Source organism: Talpa occidentalis, unplaced genomic scaffold (genome assembly GCF_014898055.3).
Source record: "Talpa occidentalis isolate TD23 unplaced genomic scaffold, MPIMG_talOcc4v2.1 talOcc4.16, whole genome shotgun sequence".
NCBI lineage: Eukaryota > Metazoa > Chordata > Mammalia > Eulipotyphla > Talpidae > Talpa > Talpa occidentalis.
In genome coordinates this window covers 34,739,308-34,763,328 of record NW_023601653.1, presented here as the reverse complement: position 1 = coordinate 34,763,328, position 24,021 = coordinate 34,739,308, and the positions used below count along the sequence as shown (strand labels likewise).

The 24,021-nt window shown below is 42.0% G+C and overlaps 1 protein-coding gene across 2 annotated transcripts in view; it reads right to left on the bottom strand.

Moving 5' to 3' along the window:
• The window catches only part of PTPRB (protein tyrosine phosphatase receptor type B), a 104,752-nt gene that overhangs the window by 5,564 nt on the left and 75,167 nt on the right, over window positions 1-24,021 (bottom strand). For both annotated transcript variants that reach the window (XM_037513992.2, XM_037513994.2), the window contains 14 exons: window positions 21,132-21,410; window positions 20,450-20,599; window positions 17,545-17,788; window positions 12,810-12,916; window positions 8,660-8,759; window positions 7,761-7,844; window positions 7,637-7,654; window positions 7,434-7,515; window positions 6,947-7,037; window positions 5,348-5,424; window positions 3,371-3,505; window positions 2,189-2,311; window positions 1,842-2,005; window positions 283-418 (listed from right to left, as the gene is read on the bottom strand). In XM_037513992.2, coding sequence (XP_037369889.1) covers window positions 283-418; window positions 1,842-2,005; window positions 2,189-2,311; window positions 3,371-3,505; window positions 5,348-5,424; window positions 6,947-7,037; window positions 7,434-7,515; window positions 7,637-7,654; window positions 7,761-7,844; window positions 8,660-8,759; window positions 12,810-12,916; window positions 17,545-17,788; window positions 20,450-20,599; window positions 21,132-21,410 — 1,790 coding nt within the window. The remainder of the gene's footprint in view (window positions 1-282; window positions 419-1,841; window positions 2,006-2,188; window positions 2,312-3,370; window positions 3,506-5,347; window positions 5,425-6,946; window positions 7,038-7,433; window positions 7,516-7,636; window positions 7,655-7,760; window positions 7,845-8,659; window positions 8,760-12,809; window positions 12,917-17,544; window positions 17,789-20,449; window positions 20,600-21,131; window positions 21,411-24,021) is intronic.

Sequence of the window (24,021 nt, the reverse complement as noted above, 5' to 3'; positions counted from 1 at the left end):
TGAGGATGGACTGCTGGGTCTCTCCCCAGTGTATAAGGCATTGGTTCAAAAATCCATTTTTCTTCCCACCCACCTAAAAGAGATGGGCAACCAACACAGCGAAGGGCACACATCCTCAACGTCACTGAAATTTGTTTTAAAATAACAAGTCCTGGAAAACATCTATATTTAGTTTTTTTTTCTTTTCCTGATGAGTCATCGTCATCTCCCTTTGTCAGGTCAAAGCCCTGGACATTTTGGAGGAGGAAAAGAGATCTGTATCCCTCAGCCTGTGACTCTTACCTCGGTCTGGACCATGTGAACCCTGTGAAGTCTTAGGTCATGCACTGCTCCATAAATGTCCACAGAGTCTTTAGAGTCTAACTGCTGGAGAATTCGGTCCAATGCCATAAAGGTTCCAGTCCTGCCCACACCAGCACTGGAAATAGCAGAGGAAGACAGCATTTTTTTAAAATTGGCCTTTCAGAACTCCATCTAGACACTACAGCAAGCTTTCTTGTCCCATCCCAAGTTATGGGAGAATATTGGAATACTTCTCTCTCTCAAGGTGCTTTCTCAAAGAAATGTAACCCAGGGCTCTAGCCTTCCCTCTTTCTTCTTCTTTCCCCCATCCCCCCAGGGGTCAGTACTGCTTTACCCTTGATGCATAGCATCTCCATGCATGCATTTGTATTTTTCCTATATACCTGGAAATCCATAAACAATGTATTCATTTTATGGGTTTCAAAATGGTGAATTTTTTTTATGTGTCCTTTTGGAAGTTTTCTACTGAATATTGTGTCCTGAGGTTCATCTATATTGTTACATGAAGATCTAACTAATTCCTTCAAGAGTGGATACACCCTGCTAATTCACCCACCACCCTTTTCTTCCTTACTGATAAACAATGACATCATCTTCAGTTTTCTCTGTTAGGAGTTGTGCTGCAGGGAGCAACATTGTGCATCAGGGCTGATATCTAGAAGCAGATGTGCTGGATCATAGGGTGTGAACAACTTCAACTTTACTAGGGATTGCCAAATTGCTCCCTAACGGTTGAATACTGGGGATTTTGATCTACAATATTTATTAGAAAAAGAACAGTTTTTCAGTGCTCCTAGGTGAGCATGCCTGCCATTCTGCAGAAAACAGGAAACTCTCGAGAGTCTCACATTCCTATTAAAATCATCAGGGTTCCAAGGACATATAAAAGCAGTGCTCCTACGGTGCTGGGCTGATTGGAAGAAAATGAGTGCATTTGACATTTCTCTTACTGTAGCAATTCCTGCGCTTTATTTATTAGTGCCATTCAGATAGGGCTATCAAAGTGTGGCCGCAAACATTAATTAGCTAAACATCAGGCTCCCCACAGAGAGAGAGAGAGACAGAGTGAGAGAGAGCGCGTGAGAGAGCAAGCTTGTTAGGTAGATTTTATAGTCACACTGTCTGAAGCAAAAAGTCAAGAGAGAACAGGCAAGAATAAGCTTGTGGTGTCTCTGTTGGCTAGAGGGGGAAGAGGAGTTTATAGGAACCTGGATTGGGGGTCAGATAGAGCCCCACTAATGGACGAACTGAACATCACATAAAGAATTTGTACTTTGTACAATAAGAAAAAGAGCAAGAGGCAGAGAGAAGGGTGGAGGGGAAGGGCAAGAGGGAGGTGGAAGGTGAAAAAAGTGGAAAAGGAGAAATCAGTGGAAAAGAGTGAGGTTGCAGAGGACCAGGGAGAAGCACATAAGCGCATCCTTTGGGGCGAGGCAGGTTGGCTGGCACAGGAATCCTCCACCCACCAGATTCCTCATGCTTATGCCTCTTTTTAAACTCCTGGCTGCCGTTTTATTGGCTCCCGCGTGGCCGAGTACCTGCAGTGCACTACGGTGGGCCCGGCGCCCGGGCTCCTGTTGATGTAGTCCCTGACAGTCCGCACAAACTGGATCAGGGACTGCGTGGTCTCCGGGACTCCGTGGTCTGGCCACACCGTGTAGTGAAAGTGGCGAATGAGCCTGTGTGCATCCAGCTGCTCCTCCTGTAAGAGCAGGGAGGGTAAGAGAGCAGGGCCCAAGGCGAAACTTCACCTTTGACACCCGCGCCCAGGCAGGAGTTTCTGTGGGCTGAAACTACAAGAGCAGGACTAGTAAAAATGGAAGACATGGGTGTCCTTCATCTTTCCAGGCTGGACTGTTCAATGAAGTCACAGAAATGAACATACGCTGCATATCCTGAACTCCCGGATGGTCCACTCAGGCAGCACAGACTCCGAGAGCATCTGAAGGATGAGGTCCCCGTAGTAGAGGGAATCCTGGTCCGCTGGCCAGTAATGGTCACACTTCACCTACAGGGAGACAGACAAGAGTGAGTCCATGCAGCGTTCCTGCCGCCTGTGACTTCGCAGGTGCCTCTCTTTCTTCTTTCCTTTCCCCAATAAACCTGTCCTTTAAAAATGTTTAAAAAAACAAGAGTCCAGAAAACACAGCTCCTCTATGAACCTTAACTTCCCCTCTTTCAAATGTCTCCTGCGTAGCCTAAGCAGCTGACCCGGGTCAGGGCCTGTGCTGAGGTGCTACTGCTCCACGTGGGGGTGACACTGAGCAACACCCCAGACTTCGGATTCATTCACCTTTCAGGCACTCTACTCCAGGGCTTGACCTTTCTGTTGATTTCCTCAACATTTCTGTTTCACAAGCAGATAAACCACATGTCACAATTTCTTGTTCATTCTAAAGAAAGATCTAACTGGACAAAAGAAGGCACTGTCTTCTTGGTCCTGTTTTGTTTATATTTTGTATTGCTGTCCTAACCTGGACCAAAGGCCACAAATCAAGTAATTTATTCAAGCTTCCAAGTACAGGCAGGAAGAAAGGAGGAGGGCTGTGAATATGTCTTTCCTGAGCACAGACTTTGGGCACTTTACATGTAATCTCTCTTTTAGTCCTGAAAATAATGTCATAGAGGAGTATAAACACTCTTCTAACAGAGGTTTGCTTAATTTGTCCAGTTAACTAATTTATTTTGGTTTTGCAGACACAGCCCAAGATGCACATCTCCTTTCCTGACAGTAGGGGGAGAAGCAGAGACTCTTGGGAGGTTCAGTTGCCTCCATACACCAAAGGAAGAAGGAGCAGCGAGGGGTCAGCCGTCTATGTCTGGGGCACTTCTGGTAATCCCAGCCCTCAAATGAAATCATCTTTGGCTAAAACCTCAGACCCAGATCAGAACTGACCATTACCTGGATTTACTGTTAGGGCTTTTTATCACTGAGTGATCTGATTCACTAATAATGTTCTCTTGCCACCCTGTTTGGCCTTTGTGGGGTCTAACTTTGGACAGTGGGGTGGAATTCCATGCAGGTGGCGGAAAGCAAAGTTGGGAAGTCAGAAGACTGTTTACTCACTCGGCCCTTCTCAACACACTGGGTCACCATGACGATGTTGTGAACATTCTGTTCCCACGCCATTTTCCAGAAGTCATCCTTGGTGCCAGGAAGTGGTCCTTGAGTAGCGATGTATTCTCTTCTGAAGTTGTTGCCCTGCAATGAATTTACAATATGGAGATTCAGAAACAATGGGCCTCTTCAGAACTATAAACAAAGCTTTAGCTGTGTGGATGAGATGAGATGTAAGTCTTTGCCAGGCCCCTGACTGAGAAAAAGATATTAACACAAGTGTCAAGGCCTGGGAGCAGGAAGGACAAAGGCCGGAACATCACACTATTGTTAAGTGTCGAACTCCTTTTATTAGGCTGGATCTATTCTAAAAGGCAGTGGAGGATTCAAGCCATGATTTAGAAAACACTTCATCCTCATCGTGTGTGTGTGTGTGTGTGTGTGTGTATGTGTGTGTGTGTGTGTGTGTAGACCTAGGGACTGACTTTGAATATGAGACTCCCTATTTAATGTACAAGAGTTTCAGTCATTTTGGATCATTGCCATTAGATTCATGTTGGGAAGGGATGTCATGGAGGCAAGCTAAAGGGAAGACAAATCCCTATTTTTGAGCATCTACCATATACTTTGCTGACGGTCAGGATTTTTATGGATCTTACTTAATTTTTTTTTTAAATTTTTTTTTTCCTTTTTCTTTAAATTTTCTTTTATATATTTTTATATCATTTTTCATTTTTGCACAACGTGTGCATTTTCATCTTGGTTATATTCCCCATACAATTCCCACCCCCATTATTTTGATCTTATTTCCTCCTCCCCAAAACCCCCCCCACCGCCTTAGAAGCAACTATAAACCAGAGATCTTAATTTTAACCACAGTTCTCAGAGCTACAATACTTCTCCACTTATTCTGCTTTCCAACAACAGAATACTTGCAGCATGTAGTCCAAGTTCTTTCTCTCCTTGTCTCGCTTCAGGGCCTCTACCTTTTCACCTCTGCCACCTCCACACCCACCCACCCAAACACTGCCTCTCAGCTGGCTAATCCTTACTCGTCCTTGGAGTCTTGGCATGTTGCCTGATAGGCTGAGCTTCCTTTATTGATCTCTCTACTGGGAGATGTTCTCCTCTCAGAAGCTCCCATGTCAACTTCTAGTCTCTTCCTACTCAAAGAGTGGTCCTAAGACCAGCAGCCTGGGGATCACCTGGGAGCTTGCTGGACGTGCAGAATCCCGGATCCCACCCCAGCCCTGTTGAATCAGAGTCTGCATTTTTACCAAGACCCCCAGGCGATGTGGGTGTGCCAGTGTTGAGGAAGCACCACACTAGCTTCTTTCTCATGGCATTGTGTTGCTATTTCCTGGTGCCCAATTCTGCTGAGTGTTTCTGCAGAGTCAAGATTTCACGTGACCCTATCCCTGTACATAGCACGGACTCTGACTTGGAGTTGGTGCCTAACAAGTGTTTACTGAATAAAAGGATGATTATTTGAGGTAAATATCATTCTCATTTTCTGGAAAAAGAAATGGAAACCCAAAGAAGTGACATAACTTGTCCAAGATCACAATCAGCAGGGGTCAGCGATGGGATTCAAACCTGAAGTTGGCGAGATACTAGGCAGAGCTCTGACACAACCTTTGAGTTGCATCAGTGATTTTCAAAATTCCATTTAACTTTGAATCAGGTTTCCTAGTTAGGCAGCCTTTGCAGTAGAGATCCAGCTTCCATAGGGAGTTCTAATCTTGGCTAAGGGCTGCAGAGTAAAAGACCTTTGAAAATGCATCTTTTGTGACTACGGTCATTGTAAAAAATTGGTCTTAGCAATGACTGAATTGGACTCCCTGCTTCTTAAGACAGTCAGACAGTCTTCTCAACCTTTATGTTTTCAGACTTGAGAAGAGTGAGAGCAAGTAGTGGACAGTTGTCTCCAGTGTGGCCACCCACCAAAGCTTCCTCTTGGGCACTATGGCCTAGTGATCCACTTACAGGTATGTAGCTGGCATTAATGTAGTCGGAGCACGGGTCATCGTCTACATTGGATAGTTTCACTCGAGAGGCATCATCTGGAAGACAGTTTATTTAAAAAAATTTTAAATGGAGGTAACATTGGTTATACTGTACATGATTTAGAGGCCTAGGAGCTCACCTCCTTGGATGTATGTTATCATACCACATCCACCACTAAGGCACCCATAGTGCCCCCCGCCCCCAGTCCACTGTGCCCCCTCCCTACTTTCCTCTCCCCATCTCCCCTCCTCCCCTGGAAGCCTCAGTTCTGTGATCAGATTTCTAGGCTTTGTTATTTCTTTGATTTTACCTGACCCTTTGTTTTGTGATATTGTATTCTACATATACATCACATAAGTGACACCATCTGGTATTTGTCTTTCTCCTTCTTATTTTGCTTATCATAATTCCCTCCAGTTCCATCCACGTTGTCACAAATGGCTAGAGTTTATCTTTTCTTTTTATAGTTGAGTGGTATTCCATTATGTATATATACCACATTTTCCTAATCCATTTCCTTGTCACTTAGATTGGGCACTTAGATTGTTTCCATAACTTTGCTATTATAAACAGTGCTGCAATGAACATGGGAGTGCATGTTCGAATTAGTTTTTTGCAATCATTGAGTAGATACCTGGGAGTGGAAATGTTGAATTATATGATAGATTTATTTTTAATATTTTGAGAAATCTCTATAATGATTTCCATAGTGGCTGGAACAGTCTACATTTCTTTTTGCTCCAAATTTTTGGCAACACTTGTTGTTTCTGGCCTTTTTAATATGGGCCATTCTCACAGGTGTTATATAATATGTCATTCCGGTTTTTATTTGCACTTCCCTGATGATACGTGACCATGAACATTTTTTCATATGGAAGGCAAATTATCAAGAGTTAAGTCACTGAGACTTGGGGTGATTTTTCCATTTTATCTAATGCATGTTATTTGACATGCATTATCTCTGATCCCAACAACTACCCTATAAAGGAAGTATTCTCATCTTCATTTTACAGATAAATTCAGGAGAACAAATTTGTTCACTGTGCAGATGGTCCACAAACACACAAATAAACAAGCCCCATATTCTTTGAAGTTCTCTCTGTATTTTCCTTTGTAACAACATCACACTTCTCTGATGAAGTGGCCATCTCCATTTTACTGCTGGAATGAATACAGTCCAGAAAAATGACCTTCTGTTACTTTGTCTAACAGTGAAAGGATAATATATAAATAAATAGATAAATATATATGAAAATTCTAACCAGAGATGTTGCTTGCTAAGTAAACCCAGGTAGGTCCTTGCCATTAACCTTATAGGCTTCCAAGATGAAGCAATAGGAGCAAAAGGCGAAATGTCAACAGCAGATGTCAAGAGGCCTCACATGATCAGAATGTAAGTTGGTTGTTACCCTTCTGGAGGCAAGCGCAGTAACACACAACTCACTCCTTTTAAAGGCATTCAGAGCTTCGATTTCCATTTGTAGCTTACCCTAAGTTTTATTATCCCCATTTTATTCCTGGAAAAGAGAAGAAATGGCTAGAGGAAGACAGTATTACAAATTCCAAAATAAAACTCACAGGGCAATATATTGTTGTATCGATTTTTTCCTCTATTCTCTGGCAGGAGTGCAATGTCACATGATTGGTTTCGACCCACGTCTTTTAAGTCCTGTTGGGTAAAAAGTAAGTTTGCAAGTAAAGAACAGTAAAACATAAGACAAATCATAAAGCCCTTGAGATGCATAATAATATAAGCATATGTACATTAGCTGCCATTTAGGGAACACCAAATTTGACAAGCATTGAGTCTGGCCCCCACAAAAGCCCCACAGAAGGTATGCTCATTTGCATTCTACAGATGAACTAACAGGATAACTAACTTGTCCCAGGTCACACAGGTGGCAAAATTAAGGCTGGGTGGTGGGTATGTATCTTGCAGGGAATGGATGCTAAGCACCATCCTCTGCACTTCCAATCAGCCTGTGAATACACAGGAAATGTGGGGAGGGAGGGAAATTCTGCTAAGGATTTGGGGTGCTGAAGTGTCCTTGCATCTGAAGTGTACCTCGTATTCCTTGGATAGAAGGTAGTTGGAGTCGGCCTGCAGCTTCATGAAGTGTCCTTCAAACTGATTTACTTTTATTGGGCTATAGTTAAAAATATAACAGAAAGAAAAAAAAGTTACTGGAGAAAAGGGAACATGCCATAATCAGTCTGAGTTGTATTTCAAAGCAGATAATGTAGTAATTAATGAGTTCTTTCTCTTACCAAGAAGTTTTCCGGTTACTGTGAAGGGAAACCAAAAGAAAATGAAAAACCTCGTTAGCTAATCTCTCATAGTACAATCAACTCATCTTTCAATAAAATATGTGAAGAAAAATGTGGTGCTCACCCTTTCTGGCCCAGATTCAAGTGGACAGATAATGGTCGATCCCGGCGGATGCTCAGGTGAGCAGAAGGTCTTTCTCGACCGTGGCTAAAACATAATGGAGAGGATTTATATTCTGATCATGAAACTTGACTTAAAACAATTTTCCCATTTATGGTAAGGCTTTGCATGTTTGTGCAAATATGGGTTTCTCAGTATTCAAGCAGATTTACACTCAGCCAACATCTCTTTGAAGGAAGGGAAGAACATAAAGAAGAAATAGATTTTTCCCACTCAGAAACGGATCTCTGTAATAGCTAAAGATTTGTCTTCCGGTTTTTGGCTACAGGTCGTAATCACTTCCCACACTCTCAATAAAACTTTCCTTAGGGGAAAAAACAACACTGAAACCTAGGATGCAAAACATGACTGCAAGAGAGAGGACGATGAAAGAAGTTCTCTAAGAGAAGAGGCCATGGCACTGGGGCCTCATGCTATTTGGTTCTATTTGGTCTCTTCTTAAAATTAGTATGGCAGAGACTAGTTACCAAATGGTTATGTCAACCATACTTTCAGCATATTTCAGAAAACTGGCTGGGCACAGTATTTGCAGACATCTCTGTCTTCTTGAGGTCACAGAACCATAGAAATATGTTTTCTTTTTCCATCTATGCAAATGGAGTTATTTCATATTTAAATAAAGCTGTAACTGGTCCCTCATTCATTAGACAAGGGCAATTCATCAATGCTACTTAGAAAGGCTGAAAAAAGTGAGTCATGATTTGACTTTTTTGTCCCCTGAGAAACAAAGATGATGGATCTGGAGAAATTTTTAATTCCTTCTCTCTTTTGAGGCTACAAGGCATTTTCAGTTGCATCTTTAAAATTGTGGGCCCGATCACCAGAGGGAGGTTTGCACTCACCTCGCTTTCTGTCTGCAGATGAATAAGGCAACAACGGCCACGAGCATGCCAATTAGGAACAGTCCAGCACTCACACCTTCGATAACTCCAAATAGAGGCTCTGTGGGAAGCCAGACGAAAATAACAAACCCAGGTGGGGAAATCAGTGCTAAAGAATAAGTAAGATAGCTGCTGGGCCTCCCTGGTGGTGCAAGGTATAAGCACAGCACTGTGAAGCTGTCAGGCAGCCTCTATAGTATGAGTTCCATCCTTGCTGTCCTGGAACTACCCACACGATGCAGCAGACCTCTCCTGACTGGCCCGCTGCTCCCCTCAGCAGTGTATTTCAGTCAGTCTGCCTGTTCTGTTCCCCACTCTGTCTCTGGTGAATCCTCTCTCCCCCACACCTCTGGCCTTCAGAGCTGCTGAACCCCGTCTCCCCAGAACATTAGTCCAGAAGAATCCCAAGGCTGCCCACACACAGGCATCTCCTATGTAAAGGCTAGAAATGTGCAGCTGAGATAAACCACTGTTTGCTACCCTGTAACAGCAGGTCAGTTATACTTTTGAAGATAAAGTTGTTCACTTTACCTAGGAATCGTGGACTTTGTGCTTCTATGTAAAGCTTGGGACCCTTGAGGTAAAGGTTAGCAGTTTGTCACTAATATAAAAATACTTTTTCATTTGTATGAAACCAGTCACACAGCATCTGGGACTTTGGCACATCCAGCTTATTGCTAAGAGTTATCATAACAGAAATCTCTTTTTTTATTATCTAGTATGGTATTGCTACTGGGAATTTATGAGTAAGTTAAGTCCATTTTGAAAGCAGTTTTATTGAAACAGAATTCACATACTGTACAATTCAGCAACTTAAACTGTATAATTCAATGATTTTAGTATAGAGTTTTGTAAATATCACCACATTCACTTTTCATTCCTCCCCAAGGAAACTCCATGTTTCTTAGCAGTCATTCTCTATTCTTCCTCTCCCCAGCCCCTAGCAACCACTAATCTACTTTCTATCTTCATTAATTTCCTTATTTGAATGTTTCATATAAATTGAATCATCACTATGTGGTCTTTTATGACTGGTTTCTATCACTTAACATAATGTTTTCAAGGTTCATCTATGCTATAACATGCATTAATTAGTATTTTATTCTTTTTCATGGTTGAATGATACTCCATTGTATGGGATATCACATTTTGTTTATATTCATCCATTGATAGAGATTTGGATTATCACTATGAATAATGTTATGAACATGTGTGCACAAGTATCTATGAGGACACAAGTTTTCATTTCTCTTGGGTACATATAATTTTTGTTATATACGATTTCAAATAGGAAAGAATGGTTTTTAAAGATTTTTATTTATTGATGCATATAAGAATTCGGGTGTAGGCCAGAGATGCGGGGGGTGAGAGGATTCACCAGAGACAGAGTGGGGAGCAGAACAGGCAGATCTACTGAAATACTCTGCTGAGAGGAGCAGCGGGCGAGATAGGAGAGGTCTGCTGAGCCATATGGGTCAGCTCCCTGGCTGGGGATCGAACTCATGCTGCAGTGACTGGCAATAGCTTGAGAGCACTGAGACTTTAACCCCAGTGCCACAGGGAGGCCCATTAAGTAGGAAAGAATTATTTTTACAGTCCCTGCTTAATATTAAATTATAAGCATACATATAAATTTTCCTAATTGTGTTCTGATCTCTTGTTGGTTTGAACAGTGGGAGATTATACCTATATTTGGCATAAATAAATGGTAGTGCTTGTGAGTCTGAGTTATCTTTTGTCTTGCAGCATGACACACTGCAGTTAGGTATAAAGAAGAACTTCCTGAGACCAATCATTGTAGCAAACTGGTTACTAGGAAAGGCTGGGACAGACAATGGTATCAAGACATAATGTCCTTATGAAAAAATGTTCAACATCACTTGTAATCAGGGAAATGCAAATCAAAACTACCATGAGATACCATCTCACACCAGTGAGAATGGCACATATTAAAAAAACTAGCAACAACAAATGTTGGCGAGGATGTGGAGAAAAAGGAACTCTTGTGCACTGTTGGTGGGAGTGCAAACTGGTCCAACCACTATGGAGAGCTGTGTGGAGATTTCTGGACCTACTAAACATAGAGCTTCCATATGATCCAGCAATTCCACTCCTAGGTATTTACCCAAAGGACACAGAAACATCAATTCCAAAGAGCACCTGCACTCCTATGTTTATAGCAGCACTGTTTACAATAGCTAAGCTTTGGAAACAACCCAAATGCCCAAAAATAGATGACTGGATCAAGAAGATGTGGTACATATATACCATGGAATATTACTCAGCATTCAAAAAAGATAAACACATGCAATTTGCAGCAACATGGATGGCACTGGAAGGGATCATGCTCAGCGAAATAAGCCAAAAAGAAAAAGAAAAATACCGGATGGTCTCACTCATAGCAGGAATCTAGAAAACTTAAATAAGGGACCAGGAAAATGAATATAAGAAAGTGAAAATCAAAATCAACAAAAAACTATGAACCAGAGACACTTTTTGGGGGGTGGGTGGCGGGAGGGGAAGGATTGGGGTCAGAATGGGGCGTTTGCAATTGTATGGGGGAATATAAAAATAAAATTTAATATTTAAAAAAAAAAAAAAGAAATTGTGGCATATATACTTGATGGAATATTACTCAGCTGTTAAAAAGATAACATAGTGCCTTTTTACAAAACATGGATAGACCTTGATTTGATTGTGTTAACCTAAATAAGTCAGAAAGTGAAAGACAGATATCAAATGATTTTACTTATCTTGGAAAAAAAATGCATATTGGCCAAGCACAGCAAAAACAATTCTTAGACTTAGTGAAAAATGTACTGGTTATCAGAGAGACCATATGGGAGAGAACAGGATAGGACATTGGCCCAAGAATTTTGGTGGAGGATGAGTTTTGTATATGTATATATCCAAGAGTAAAAATGTAGCCTCAAAGTTATACAGACATGTAAATGACTGACAAATTTAATAAAAACTAAGAAATAAACAAAGATTACAAAAATCAAAAAAAAAAAAAAAAAAAAAGACATAATGTCCTGAAAAATGGTACTTTTCTTAACAGGATGGAAAGATTCTGCAGCAGTGAAGTACACAGGTAGAAAGTGCCAAAATTCCAACTTTACTGTCCTGTGCAGTTTGCTTAAATACTTAGTGTCTTGTGCAGGTTGCTTAAATATTTGGTGTCTCTGGTTGTAACTTTTAAAATAGGGATGGCAACTGTGTCTATCTTAAAAGGATGCAGTGAGGACTGGAAAAATTATTCTAAGTACAGCATTTAAAACTGTACCTTCACAGAGAAGATAAACAGTAAATATTAGCTCCTAAACTACTCAGTTTTTCTAATACATAGAGAAGTTTCATAAATTTATATAGTCTTCCACATTAACATTGTTATAGTGTAAAAGCAACATATAACAAACAAAAGGAAAAAAAATCATCTGTAATACCACTACTCTGAAGTATTGTTAAGACGCTGGTATTTTACCTTCTCATCTTGTTCTATACATTTCTATGTATATGCACACATATATTCCTACTTACAACTGAAAGCTTTTGTACCTACTTATATTTTGACCTAGTAAACTCTCTCCTGATGCTGATTCTGGTCACATTGAGAGTTGAAATAATTGCTATCAGAAATCTGTTCATTAGAATAATCTTATTCATATCATTCTATTTATCATGCTGGTAATAAATTCAATATATATGCCTTCTCTGTGAAAGGCCCTGGGTCAGGTGCTGGGGGAGAAGAGGAAAGTAAATAAGATGGAGTCTCAGCCTTCAAGGAGCTTATACTGTAGTGGGGAAAGAAGACACATCCGTAAATCAAAGGGATGTAAGAGGGGTGTAGATTTGAATGTTTTGCACTCTGTTTTAAATAAATTTTTATTATAGGAAAAAAAATCTGATACTGCTACCTTCTTTTCGAGATTAATCCCCATATTCTTCCCAATTGTGCATTCATATCAATCAATGATCATATAAAGATTAAATTCCAAGTGAACAAAATGCTCCCCACCCTTCAGCCACATCATCTGATCTCCCTCTAGAAGCCCGTATGGGTGACATGTCAGTCAGCAGAATATGTGGTGGATGAGAAAGTCAGCCTTACCTGACTCAGTGGTGATGGGCAAAGAGAAGAAAGTATCTGAATAGAGCGGCTTTGTGAATTCCTTCAGGTCTTCATCAAACAACTGTGTAAAAGCCCGGATGCTGATTCTGAAAAGAAAACCGATTTATTTAAGAGCAAATTAGTGGTTGGCCATAGTAGGGATGAAAGAAAAATGTGTCCGGGGAGACATAGGGGAGGCACCTGGGCAATATGTATGTATGGTAAGGTATGGATTATGGCGTCAGATAGATGTAGGTTTATGCATTCATTTATTCATTCATCAAACACTACTGAATACCTACTTTGTGCCAGTTCCTTTTCTAGGAGTTGGTAATACTGCAAGGAACAGACGCTACCACTCAGGTTACATTCTCCAGTGTTAAAAGTCAGTCAGTACATACACAGACCTAATATACCTGGTGGAGATATGGTCTATGAAAAAAGAAAAGAGCAAAGGAAGGAGGATGGACTGCAACGGGGAAAGGCACCTGGGTTTGCTTTATTCAACGGGATCAATGAAGGTCTTCTTTTTTTTTTTAAATAAATTTTATTTTTATATTCCCCATACAATTGCAACCCCCTTATTTTGACCCCAATCCCTCCCCTCCCTACCCCCCCACCCCCCATAGAATGTCTCTGGTTCATAGTTTTTGTTGATTTTGATTTTCACTTAATGGAGGTCTTCTTAATCAAAGGATATTTGATTAAGGAGGAAGGAGTCAAAATTGTGCTCCAGGCAGAGGGAAATGTAGTGGGAAAGAGACTGAGTGTAGGGAGCAGGTCTCCCTCCCAGACTGGTCGGCCTGTCTGCAGAGAAGGGAGGAATCAGGTGGTTCTAAGATTTGAGCTCAGGTCATTTGAGAAAACACAGGCATCACTGATAGAAGTGGGGAGCCAGGTTGGGGAAAGAGGATGGACCCCCTCTGCCTTGAATGTCCCTATTTCCATACTTTCAAATCCTTCCCTACTTTTTAATGTCCAGCTAAACTGAAACTTCCTTCAAGAAGCTTTTTGATTCTTTACAGCATTTATTTATCTACACTCCTCTTACATCCCTTCGATTTACGGATGTGTCTTCTTTCCCTCACTACAGTATAAGCTCCTTGAAGGCTGAGACTCCATCTTATTTACTTTTCTCTTTTCCCCCAGCACCTGACCCAGGGCCTTTCACAGAGAAGGCATATATATTGACTTTATTACCAGCATGATAAATAGAATGATATGAATAAGATTATTCTAATGAACAGATTTCTGATAGCAATTATTTCAACTCTCAATGTGACCAGAATCAGCATCAGAATTCCACAGCACAAAGTCAGGGATCACATGGCTCAATTTCCTTTACTTTCCTCAGGAAAATGAGGTCGAGAATCTGACTGTCTGATTGTGCTCACATTGCTATTCTATTTAGAATAGAAACAAAACCAGATCAGCACTTTCCTAACCTCCCAAGCTCCTCTCACCTACAATGATCTGCCCTTTCTCTTCCCGTATAGAATGGAGCTGATTATGCAGCCAGATAAGGGGCCCATCAACGACTCTGGGCATGTTATGTCTATGGACTTAATAAAATTGCAGATCAGCTAAACCTAGCATTTCCCATTTCTTCTCCATCCTCTTTTTTCTTTTTTGGCGCTCTTTCCTGTCTATTTAATCTTTCTGGAAAAACAGATATCCGACAGCACTGAGGGTCACGGAGGTGATTACCATCTTGAAGTCGGCAGAAGTCTGGCCACACAGAGCCGGCCGGGGCTCAGCGGCCACCACACAGAGGCCACTAAGCATGTGGTTCTCACATGCTTTGAAAGACTATGCCTCCTCTTATCAAGAATGGTCTGCCTGGCATGCTTTTACAGGACTGAGTCAAGTGGAGAATTATGAGAAAGTTGTGTTCTGGAAAAAAAGTAGATATGGCATGAGTTGACTAGGCTATGATAACAATGTGTAAGTTTTCATGGAGCACCTTGGCTCATTCCTTGTTGGTCAGAGATGTTCAATGAGAGCTTCTTCCATGTTGTCTCATACTAACGCCCCATGTGTCTCCTCTACTAGACTGAGCTCTCACAGCGAAGAGGATAGGTAATTAAATAAAGGGTTAAAAGCGGTAGAATGGAAGAGTGGAGAGATGTAGGAATTGGGTACTTTGGAGCTGCTGGAGCTGAGGGAGAACCTACCCATCTAGTTGTGGGTTGATAGGGGTGGTGTGAGGTTAGTTGAAGGTTGAACTGACTTTTATTTTACTTTTTTAAATTTATTTAATTTATTTACGCATACAAGAGCTGGGGTGCAGGCCAGAGGTATGGAGGTGAGAGGATTCACCAGAGACAGAGTGAGGAGCAGAACAGGCGGATCTACTGGAATCCACTGCTGAGGGGGGCAGTGGGGAGATAGATGAGGTCTGCTGCGCCATGTGGGTCAGCTCCCTGGCTGGGATCAGACTCATGCTGAGGGTAGCTCATGTTGAGGGTAGCTTCATAGTGCTGAGACTTAAGCCCTTGTGCTACCAGGGAGGCCCTGAACTGTCTTAAAGAGTACAAAGGAATTTACCAGCCAGGCACGGAGTGGAAGGCACTCTAGACAGAGTGAAAATAATGTACAAAGGCTGAGCTATGAAAGTTCTGTTACATTCTAGGGAATGCCAAGGAGTGAGGTGTAGCAAAATAGCAGCGTGTACTTGAAGCAAATGGTGGGAGACAAAGTTGGCGAGGAAGGCAGAAGGGAGAAGGCAAGGGTTTTGCACATCCTGCTCTAGAAGCTTCATTTGCTCCTGGAAGTGAATGGGTTCCACAGGAAACCTTAAACTAGAAGGGACAAGACTGGGTTTGATTTAGCTCCTTCATGACTCCTCAGGACAACTCTGTGATGTTAAGCAGGTAAGAAAAATGAAGATTAGAAAACTGTAATTCCATGTACAAGACCACAGAGCTAAAAAATGGCAAAGCTGGAACTCAAATGCAGGGATTCCTCCAGGGATCTGCTGCTATGGAAAGGAAGGAATGTGCTGGAAAATTGGGGGTCTCTGGTCCTGAGTGAACTGGCTAAAGCTCCTCTCTCTCACTCAAATGGAAGAATGAGTCAACTTTTATTCTCCCTGAAAAATCAAGCAAACAGGACCTCCCCTGGTGGTGCAGCAGTTGAGTGCTGGGCTGTGAAGCTGCCAGCAGCCTCTGCAGTGCCGATTCGATCCCCAGCTGCCAGCGAGGGTCCCATATGGCATGACAGACCTTTCCTGCCGCACCCACTGCTCCCCTCAGCAGTGTATTTCGTCAGTCTGCCTGTTCTGTTCCCCTCTCTGGCTCTGGTGAATCCTCTCACCCTCCCGCGCTTCTGACTGTACCCAGTACCCAGTGCTTGTATAAATAAATAAATCTTTAAAACAAACAAACAAACAAACAAACAAAAAACCAAGCAAACAAAACCAGCCCCAAAGTGAAGTGAAACTCACAAAGTGAAAATAGTCCTTGAGGTGTCCCTTGGGGACACCTTTGTTTAAGTTTCCTTGAGCCCAAGTGACCAGGAGCTGGGACATGTCTTGATTCTGGCAGGAGCTAAAAGTAGCCCAGGATTCTGATTTCCCTTATGTTTCTCATTTGCTCTGTCTGAGGTCTTGCCTCCAGACACTCTCCTCTGGAGAAGTAAACATCACTTAAAAGTTTTAGTGTGTTTCCTCTGGAGGTGTTAACTGTAGGTGGGGTGACAACAACAGGTCTGTGATTAACTCCTGGGCAAAGGTAGTGCCACAGATTTCTAGTATAAAATGAGTCCTCTCCTTTAGGAAAACCCTTTGCTGATGTGAGGGAGGGGCTAAGGATGCCCTCAGGTGTGATGCTAGGTCATTATCTCCTTTTAGGAGACAGTAAAAAAAGTTTCTGCAGAGATTCAGGTTGATACTCAAAATATTTAAAAGTCAAAAAATCCTGGATAGCGACCTAACCAGAATAGATTCTGGCCCTTAGAGGACCTAGTTGGGTGCCATATTGTCTGTATCTCCATTCTGTTAACACCCAAGAGAAGGGGTACACCCTCTGCAGAAACACTAATCTCTGATGTCTGCAGCCTTATGTCTAAGACAGTAGCCTAAGATCTCTTTCTCTTGAGGACACTGGGTTGGGATGCTGCGTATTTCTATTGATAACTACTTTCTAGGAGCATAGCACAGACTAAGGACACCGCCGGAAGAGCCTATTGGCTGCAGTAGTGCTTCTTGGTGTCCAACCAAATATCTGCCACATTAGTGGGAGAAAACAATCTCCCATTCAATCAGGGGCCTTCCTTTCAAGACTTCTGTCTGGAACAAAAGAGCACTTTCATCTTTTGTTTTTGCCTTAGAAGACAAGTAAGCGTAATTCCAGCCTTTACTAAAAAGTGGAAGATATGCCATCATATTTCTTGGTTCGCTTTAAACTCAATCTTTCTATTTAGATATTTTCCCAATCATTAACATGGTAAATTATTTGATTCAAACAAAAGTTTCAGGAGAAGGAACAACCTATTAAGAACCTTCAGTGCTTCACATAATAAACTGGAGCTTTTGCACAATACTGAGGGCCTTCTTTTCACATTACCTATGATGGAGGCGGAAAAACTACATTTATAAATTACCCAGTAAAATGTAGAGCAGTCTCATAATGTAGATCATCAATCTACAGCAGCTCATATACATCAGACGCCCAGGAGCTCAGTGCCCAGTAATGCTGCATGTCCCTTCTAGCAAAATGAAGGTAATACATCTAACCTGTAGGCAGTGCGTGGCTTCAGCGGTCCGTCACAAAATTTTTGCTGATTGGGATCACATTTTCCACCCAGGCTCTCCATCTCTGCTCCAAGCTTAATGTTAAAACTCTTGGAGTTACTGTCAGGACTTTCAGCACATTTGCTGGCAAAATAATCGGTCTGATACACTCGAATGGAGGAATTGTGTCTGTAGTCCAGGTAGGAGGGCAGTGGATGCTGTTGTTCTGGCTTCAGCTCATCGCTGCCTGGAGGGAGAAAACCCACAGTGAAGGACCAACTTGAGAGATTTCTATCTACATCTCTCAGACTGACTGCCTACTCACCCACTCTCTCCCGTCACCCCCAGAGTGCAGAATCTGTGATCTCGAAGGATGCTCTGAGATACTCCCAATGAAATCAATGTTAACTCAATTTTTCTAAAAGAAGTAAAAATTAAAAATGAAGTGTGTATATACAAAATTTTGCACACACGTCATTTTTTAAAGAAATAAAGGATGTATGAGAGGCAGCTCATCACATCTGATGACGACATGTCCCATGACTCCAAAGAGTTGGACACTCCCCACTGGAGCGTCAAGCCACTCAGTGAGCTCTCCACCTTGCCAATAGCCATTGTATCCGAGCTAATAAGGAAATCCCTATGACCTGAGAAATAGGGAAATGATAAGAGAATCAAGTCTGAGGCCAGAGCAGTCACCCCACCAGGCACGTTCCACACGCTGCGCCTGGCCTGATAATCGCTCCAAGTACAGCTCTCTGCTATCTTGAGCACAGTTTAATCCTGGCTTGAATTTGGCCCATCAAACAGAACATTTCCCAGAACTCCTCCCCTGTCCACCCAGCCCACTGTGTGTTTTGGCACTATAAACTGGTTTTGATGTTGGCTGGAGGAAAGCATAACTGGGAAGATAAATATTATAGAGATTTGATACCGCTGACAATGAACTTCGAGGAGTGGTGAGGTGGGCGTTCATCATATCCTGGATTCTTGTTTACTAAGGTGCTCAAAATGGGTGGCTCTTGGCAACATTGTCTTGTTGGCAGAAGTTGAAAAGGAATGTTGCCGTTAGGATGAGCATATATTTATGAGAGTTGGATGGTTATCTTAGACCACGGGCAGGGGTCGGGCACAGTCCATTTCGGGAACATCAATCTTTGAAACCCACCTGGCTGGAGAATACAAGCCTGCTTTCTAGGGTATCACTTCTTCTCAGTCATTGCCTTATAGGAAACATTCTTTTCACAGCCGTCTCTGTAAGTCTAAAGTCTCCACAGTTCACTAATCTCTCCTCCAATTATGAGATTTAAGAAAATCTGGGCTGCACCACTAGCCCTTGAAATTACTTAATTAAGTATGCATAACCAATTTTAGTACAATTAAACAAAATATAAAAGCATTTAGACTGTTAAATAAGCAGTGAGAGTAAAATACAATTTAGCCTAGGAACTGTTTCAGGCTTACTGTTTACCATTGCCAGGCCTCCCTGGTGGTGCAAGGGGTTAAGACACAACCTATGAAGCTAACCACAGCCACTGCAGCATGAGTTTGATCCCTGGCCAGGGAGCTACCCATATGGTGCAGAAGACCTCTCCTGACTGGCCCACTGCTCCCCTTAGCAGTGTATTTCAGTCAGTCTGCCCGTTCTGTTCCCCACTCTGTCTCTGGTGAATCCTCTCACCCCCCCCAACACCTCTGGCCTGTACCCCAGTTCTTGTATGCATAAACAAATAAATCTTTAAAAAATATGTTTACCATTGCCCATAAATGGGTTAAAATAGGGATATCAATGAAACTCATGTGCAGCACCTTGAACAATTTCAAAAGTATAAAATATGTACATAGATTAATGCCATTCTACACACAAACATCTAGTTTGGAGAAATAACACCCCAGATCTCCATGGCAGATATACAGATGAACATGAGCACACATAAACACAACACTCCAGCAAGTGGTTTGATAAATGTTGCTATGTTTTAAAGATTATGCTTAGTGGTTGCATGGATTGTTGTTATATATTTCCTAATATGTTCCTGTTCTGTAGCAGTTAGGTAGACATTGAACAATTTAGTGGATTGGAGAGTGGAACATTTATTGAAAACTGTAGAGAAAAAGGAATGATTTTCGTGATCATCATTTTTCTCTTTTTTTTTTAAAGATTTATTTATTTATGCATACAAGAACTGGGGTGCAGGCCAGAGTTGTGGGCGATGAGAGGATTCACTAGAGACAGAGTGGGGAGCAGAACAGGCAGACTGATTTAAATACACTGCTGAGGGGAGCAGCGGGCGAGACAAGAGAGGTCTGCTGCATCATGTGGGTCAGCTCCATGACCAGGGATTGAACTCGTGCTGCAGTGGCTGGCGACAGTTTGACAGTGCTGAGACTTAACCCCTTGTACCAGCAGGGAGACCCGCATTTCCTTCTTTAAGTTTTTGAATATTTTTGTGAGTTGGTGGGGCATTTGGAAGCATGTGGTTAGTTTGATATATTTGAGATGGGGAAGACAAGGGAGACATATTGCTGTTTAATGGCAGAACAAAAGAAGAATGAACAGCATTGAATGAGCAGCGAAGAAGATTGAATGAGTCACTACATTCCATGTACTTCTAATAGTGGCTGGCACATACTGAAGAGTCAATAAATGATGCTTATTGTTACTATATTAATAATATAATATGCCCACCCATTTAATAAGTAAACCCAGAGGGTAACAGGCTTTATTGCTAAATGAGTCTTTGTGCAGAGTTTTTGTTTCATCTTCCTGTACCCAACAGAGATAGAACTGAATGATAAAAAATCTAAGATTTCTATGCTTGAAAATTTGTCACAGCAAGAGGTGCCACAGTAACCTTTGAGAAAGCAACCCTGTGTCTTACAGTAGAGGTACTACATGATCACTTACCATCAGCCTCTCTCACCACCACAGTAAAGTATTTCACAGCTCCATTGGTGTCGCTGAACCAAGTGCAGTTGAAAGTAAAGTTGATGGAGGATTTGCTAATTAACACATCTTTTTTATTCACACGGATATGTGGAGGTGGAGGAGGTGGGCCTGGAAGAAGGGGTAGGGAGGGAAATCAAAAGAGGTCACAACACTGCTTTTATAGATAGATACTCAGTTAAATGAAGGACTCCACTCACAACAGCCAAGTGTCAATGCGTGTGCGCGTGCATGCGTGTGACTGTCACTGTGTGTGTGCTTGAAGCTTGTAATCAAGAATGCGCCCTCCTCTCCTGAAGGGAAGAGGTAAAGGAAGTGATTTGCCAGGAGCACATTAAACATAATGAAAGAGGCAGCTCCTCAGCGGGATTTCCTGAAGTTGTAGCATCAAATTGCTTAAAAGCTCCATTATAATTCTATCAGGCTAAGTGATGTATTTAAATACTAACTCATTCAGGTTCTTTAAGATCATTTAACTTGTTTGCTGCCAGGATACTTTACATAGAGAAATGTTTCCATTTCCTGAAGCACCTCTTCACCAAGTGACAAGAAGACACACTCATGGCTGGGAACCGAGCAGTGAACAGTGTGATGGACGAGACAGATGGGCTCATGCTCGGCGCACACCTGCATGGACACTCACGGTCTATCATGGTGATGGTGCTGTCTTCCACCACCTCGCTGGTCATGCCTGCCGACTGCACCTTGATGGACACCAGGTACCTCTTATGGGGCACTAGCATCATGATGTTGAGCAGAGATTTTTCTTTCTCCAGTTTTCTGGAAAACTCAACTTCTTGGGTGTCCATTTTCCGGCACTCAATGCTATACCCATCGAAGTCAGAATCAGGAGGTATCCAGGAGCAGGCAATGGCTGTGGAGTTCTGAGGCCGGCAATGCAGGTTTTGTATCTTGTCTGGCTCTAGAGGAGAAAGAAGGGACACCTTTCAGAACTCTGTGAGACACATTTTTTCCCCCATCTCCTGGGGTCCAACTAGCATGGAGATCCAGACAAATTTTATTTATTTATTTTTTATTTTGTATAATTCTTACATCATTTTTTCATTTTTGCACAATGTATGCCTTTTCATTTTGGTTATATTCCCCATACAATTCCCACCCCCCTTATTTTGGCCTTAATCCCTCCTTTCTTCCCTCTCCCCCCCCACCCTGTAGTGTGTCTCTGCTTGTTGATTTTGATTTTTTCTTTATTATAATTAGTCTTTTTCCTGGTCCCTTATTTAGATTTTTTAAATCCCTGCTATGAGTGAGACCATCCGGTAATTTTCTTTTTCTTTCTGGCTTATTTCTCTGAGCATGATCCCTTCCAGCTCCATCCATGTAGCTGCAAATTGCATGAGTTTATCTTTTTTGATTTCTGAGTAATATTCCATTGTATATATGTACCACATCTTGAGCAAAGAAAGTTTGTTCAATAAATGGTGCTGGGAAAACTGGGTCGCCACTTGCAAAAGAATGAAGCTTGACCATTACCTCACACCATGCACAAAAAACAACTCAAAATGGATTAAAGAACTAGACATAAGACCTGAAACCATAAAATATACTGAAGGAAATATAGGCGAAACTCTACATGACATGCACCTCAAAAACATCTTTACAGACACATCACCCAAAGCAGTGACAGTGAAGGCAAAGATAAACAGCTGGGACTACATCAGATAAATTTTAAATGTTATTTGGAGTGTTTTTCAAGGAAAGAATTCTCATGTATTTTCAAAGGGAACTTTTCCTGAGAGATCTCAGAAACATTAATGTTGAAATGCTGCCCCTACAGAAAATTACCAAGTTCCAACCTGACTGAAAATACATGTGCACAGGGGGGCATTGAAATCCAATGTGAAAAGCCAGGTGGAAGGTGGGCAGAGTAGCTGTTCACCCTGCTTAAGTTCTAATCCTATTTACCAGTTAGAATGAAAGTCGCTGCACATGTCTGTGCCCATCTGTAATGTGGAGAAGTTAAATTACCTAATTCACATGCTTTTTGGGATGATTCAATGAGTCGATACCTGCATAGCCACCTAGAACAGTGGTCGCATAGTAAGTGCTCAATAAATGCTAGTTCTTAAAACAAGAAATCAAGAAATTGCATTGCTGACTTGCCACTCTCTATGCCTGGTTTCTGCTCCTTTTGTCCATTTTTTGCCCTCCAGGCTCCCAAGTCATGCTCTGGGCACTGAAACTGCTGCAGTTCTCCACCCATACCATGCTGTTCCAGCCCCAATGCTGTAGTCATTCAGTTTTCTCTGCCTGAAAGAGTGCCTGACTCAGTAGGGGTTCAGTGAATGATAGCTGATCTCATTTGTTGTTGTGAATGACACCATGGGGGGAAAAAAAGCACTTATAAGTGACTGTGCAGGTTAATTATCAAACGCTGTAAGCCTTCCCAACCAGCTACATGTGCATCATCTCTAAATGGTTGCTATGGGGCCTCCCCTGGTGGCATAGCGATTGAGCGCTGGGCTGAGAGGCTGCCCGCCGGTTGTTCCCCGGCCGCCGGCGAGGGTCCCACACACACACACAAAAAATGGTTGCTATGAAGATAAATTGTACTACTTAGATGAGTAGCTTTTGAATTTTGATTTTAGTAACTGAGAAAAAAAAAGTTCTCAAAAAAAAAAAAAAGAAGTTCTCAAATCTCCAATATGTAAGATCTGAGAGGTTTTGGTTGTGTGTGTTAAGTATGCACTGGGGTCAGTGGTCTTTTACTGGGGTGAACTCCCTATATCTCCATTGTCTTGTCCCTGCTCCCCCCAAATTTGGAGGAGTCTTCAGGCTCTGGAATAGAATTTGAAAATTTAGGCCATAATGGTGATAGTGTGATAGCACTGAGACTTAACCCCTGTGCCACTAGAGAGGCCCTAGAGTGACTTTCTAAACTGCAAATCTGATGATGACCTCTATGCGGAAAGTCCTTCAGTGGTTTCAACTGGTTTAGGATAAGGATAAACTCAAGGTTGTTAGCAGTGCTGACTTGACATTTTATGATATGATTCGCCTAAATCTCACCCTTTATACTCTGGCTAACTAAATGCCTTTCTGCTCTTAATTCCTCTTGGTCTGGAATATTTTTATTTTATTTTATTTTATTAAAGATTTATCCATTTATGCATATAAGAGCTGGGGAACAGGCCAGAGGTGGCGTGTGTGTGTGTGTGTGTGTGTGTGTGTGTGTGTGTGAGAGAGAGAGAGAGAGAGAGAGAGAGAGAGAGAGAGAAAATTCACAGAGACAGAGTGGGGAACAGAACAGGCAGATTGACCGAAATATACTGCTGAGGGGAGCAGTGGGGTGAGCCAGAAGAGGTCTGCTGCGCCATGGTTTCTGCTTCCTGGCTGGCCGGGAATCAAACTCATTTTGCAGTGGCTGTGGACAGCTTCATAGGTTGCGTCCTAACCCTTGTGCCACCAGGGAGGCCCAGTCTGGGATATTTTATTCTCTCTACCTGGAGTATTTTCTACTTCCTTTCCCCTCTCCACCTAGTGACTCTTACTATTTTCTTAAGTTTATATGT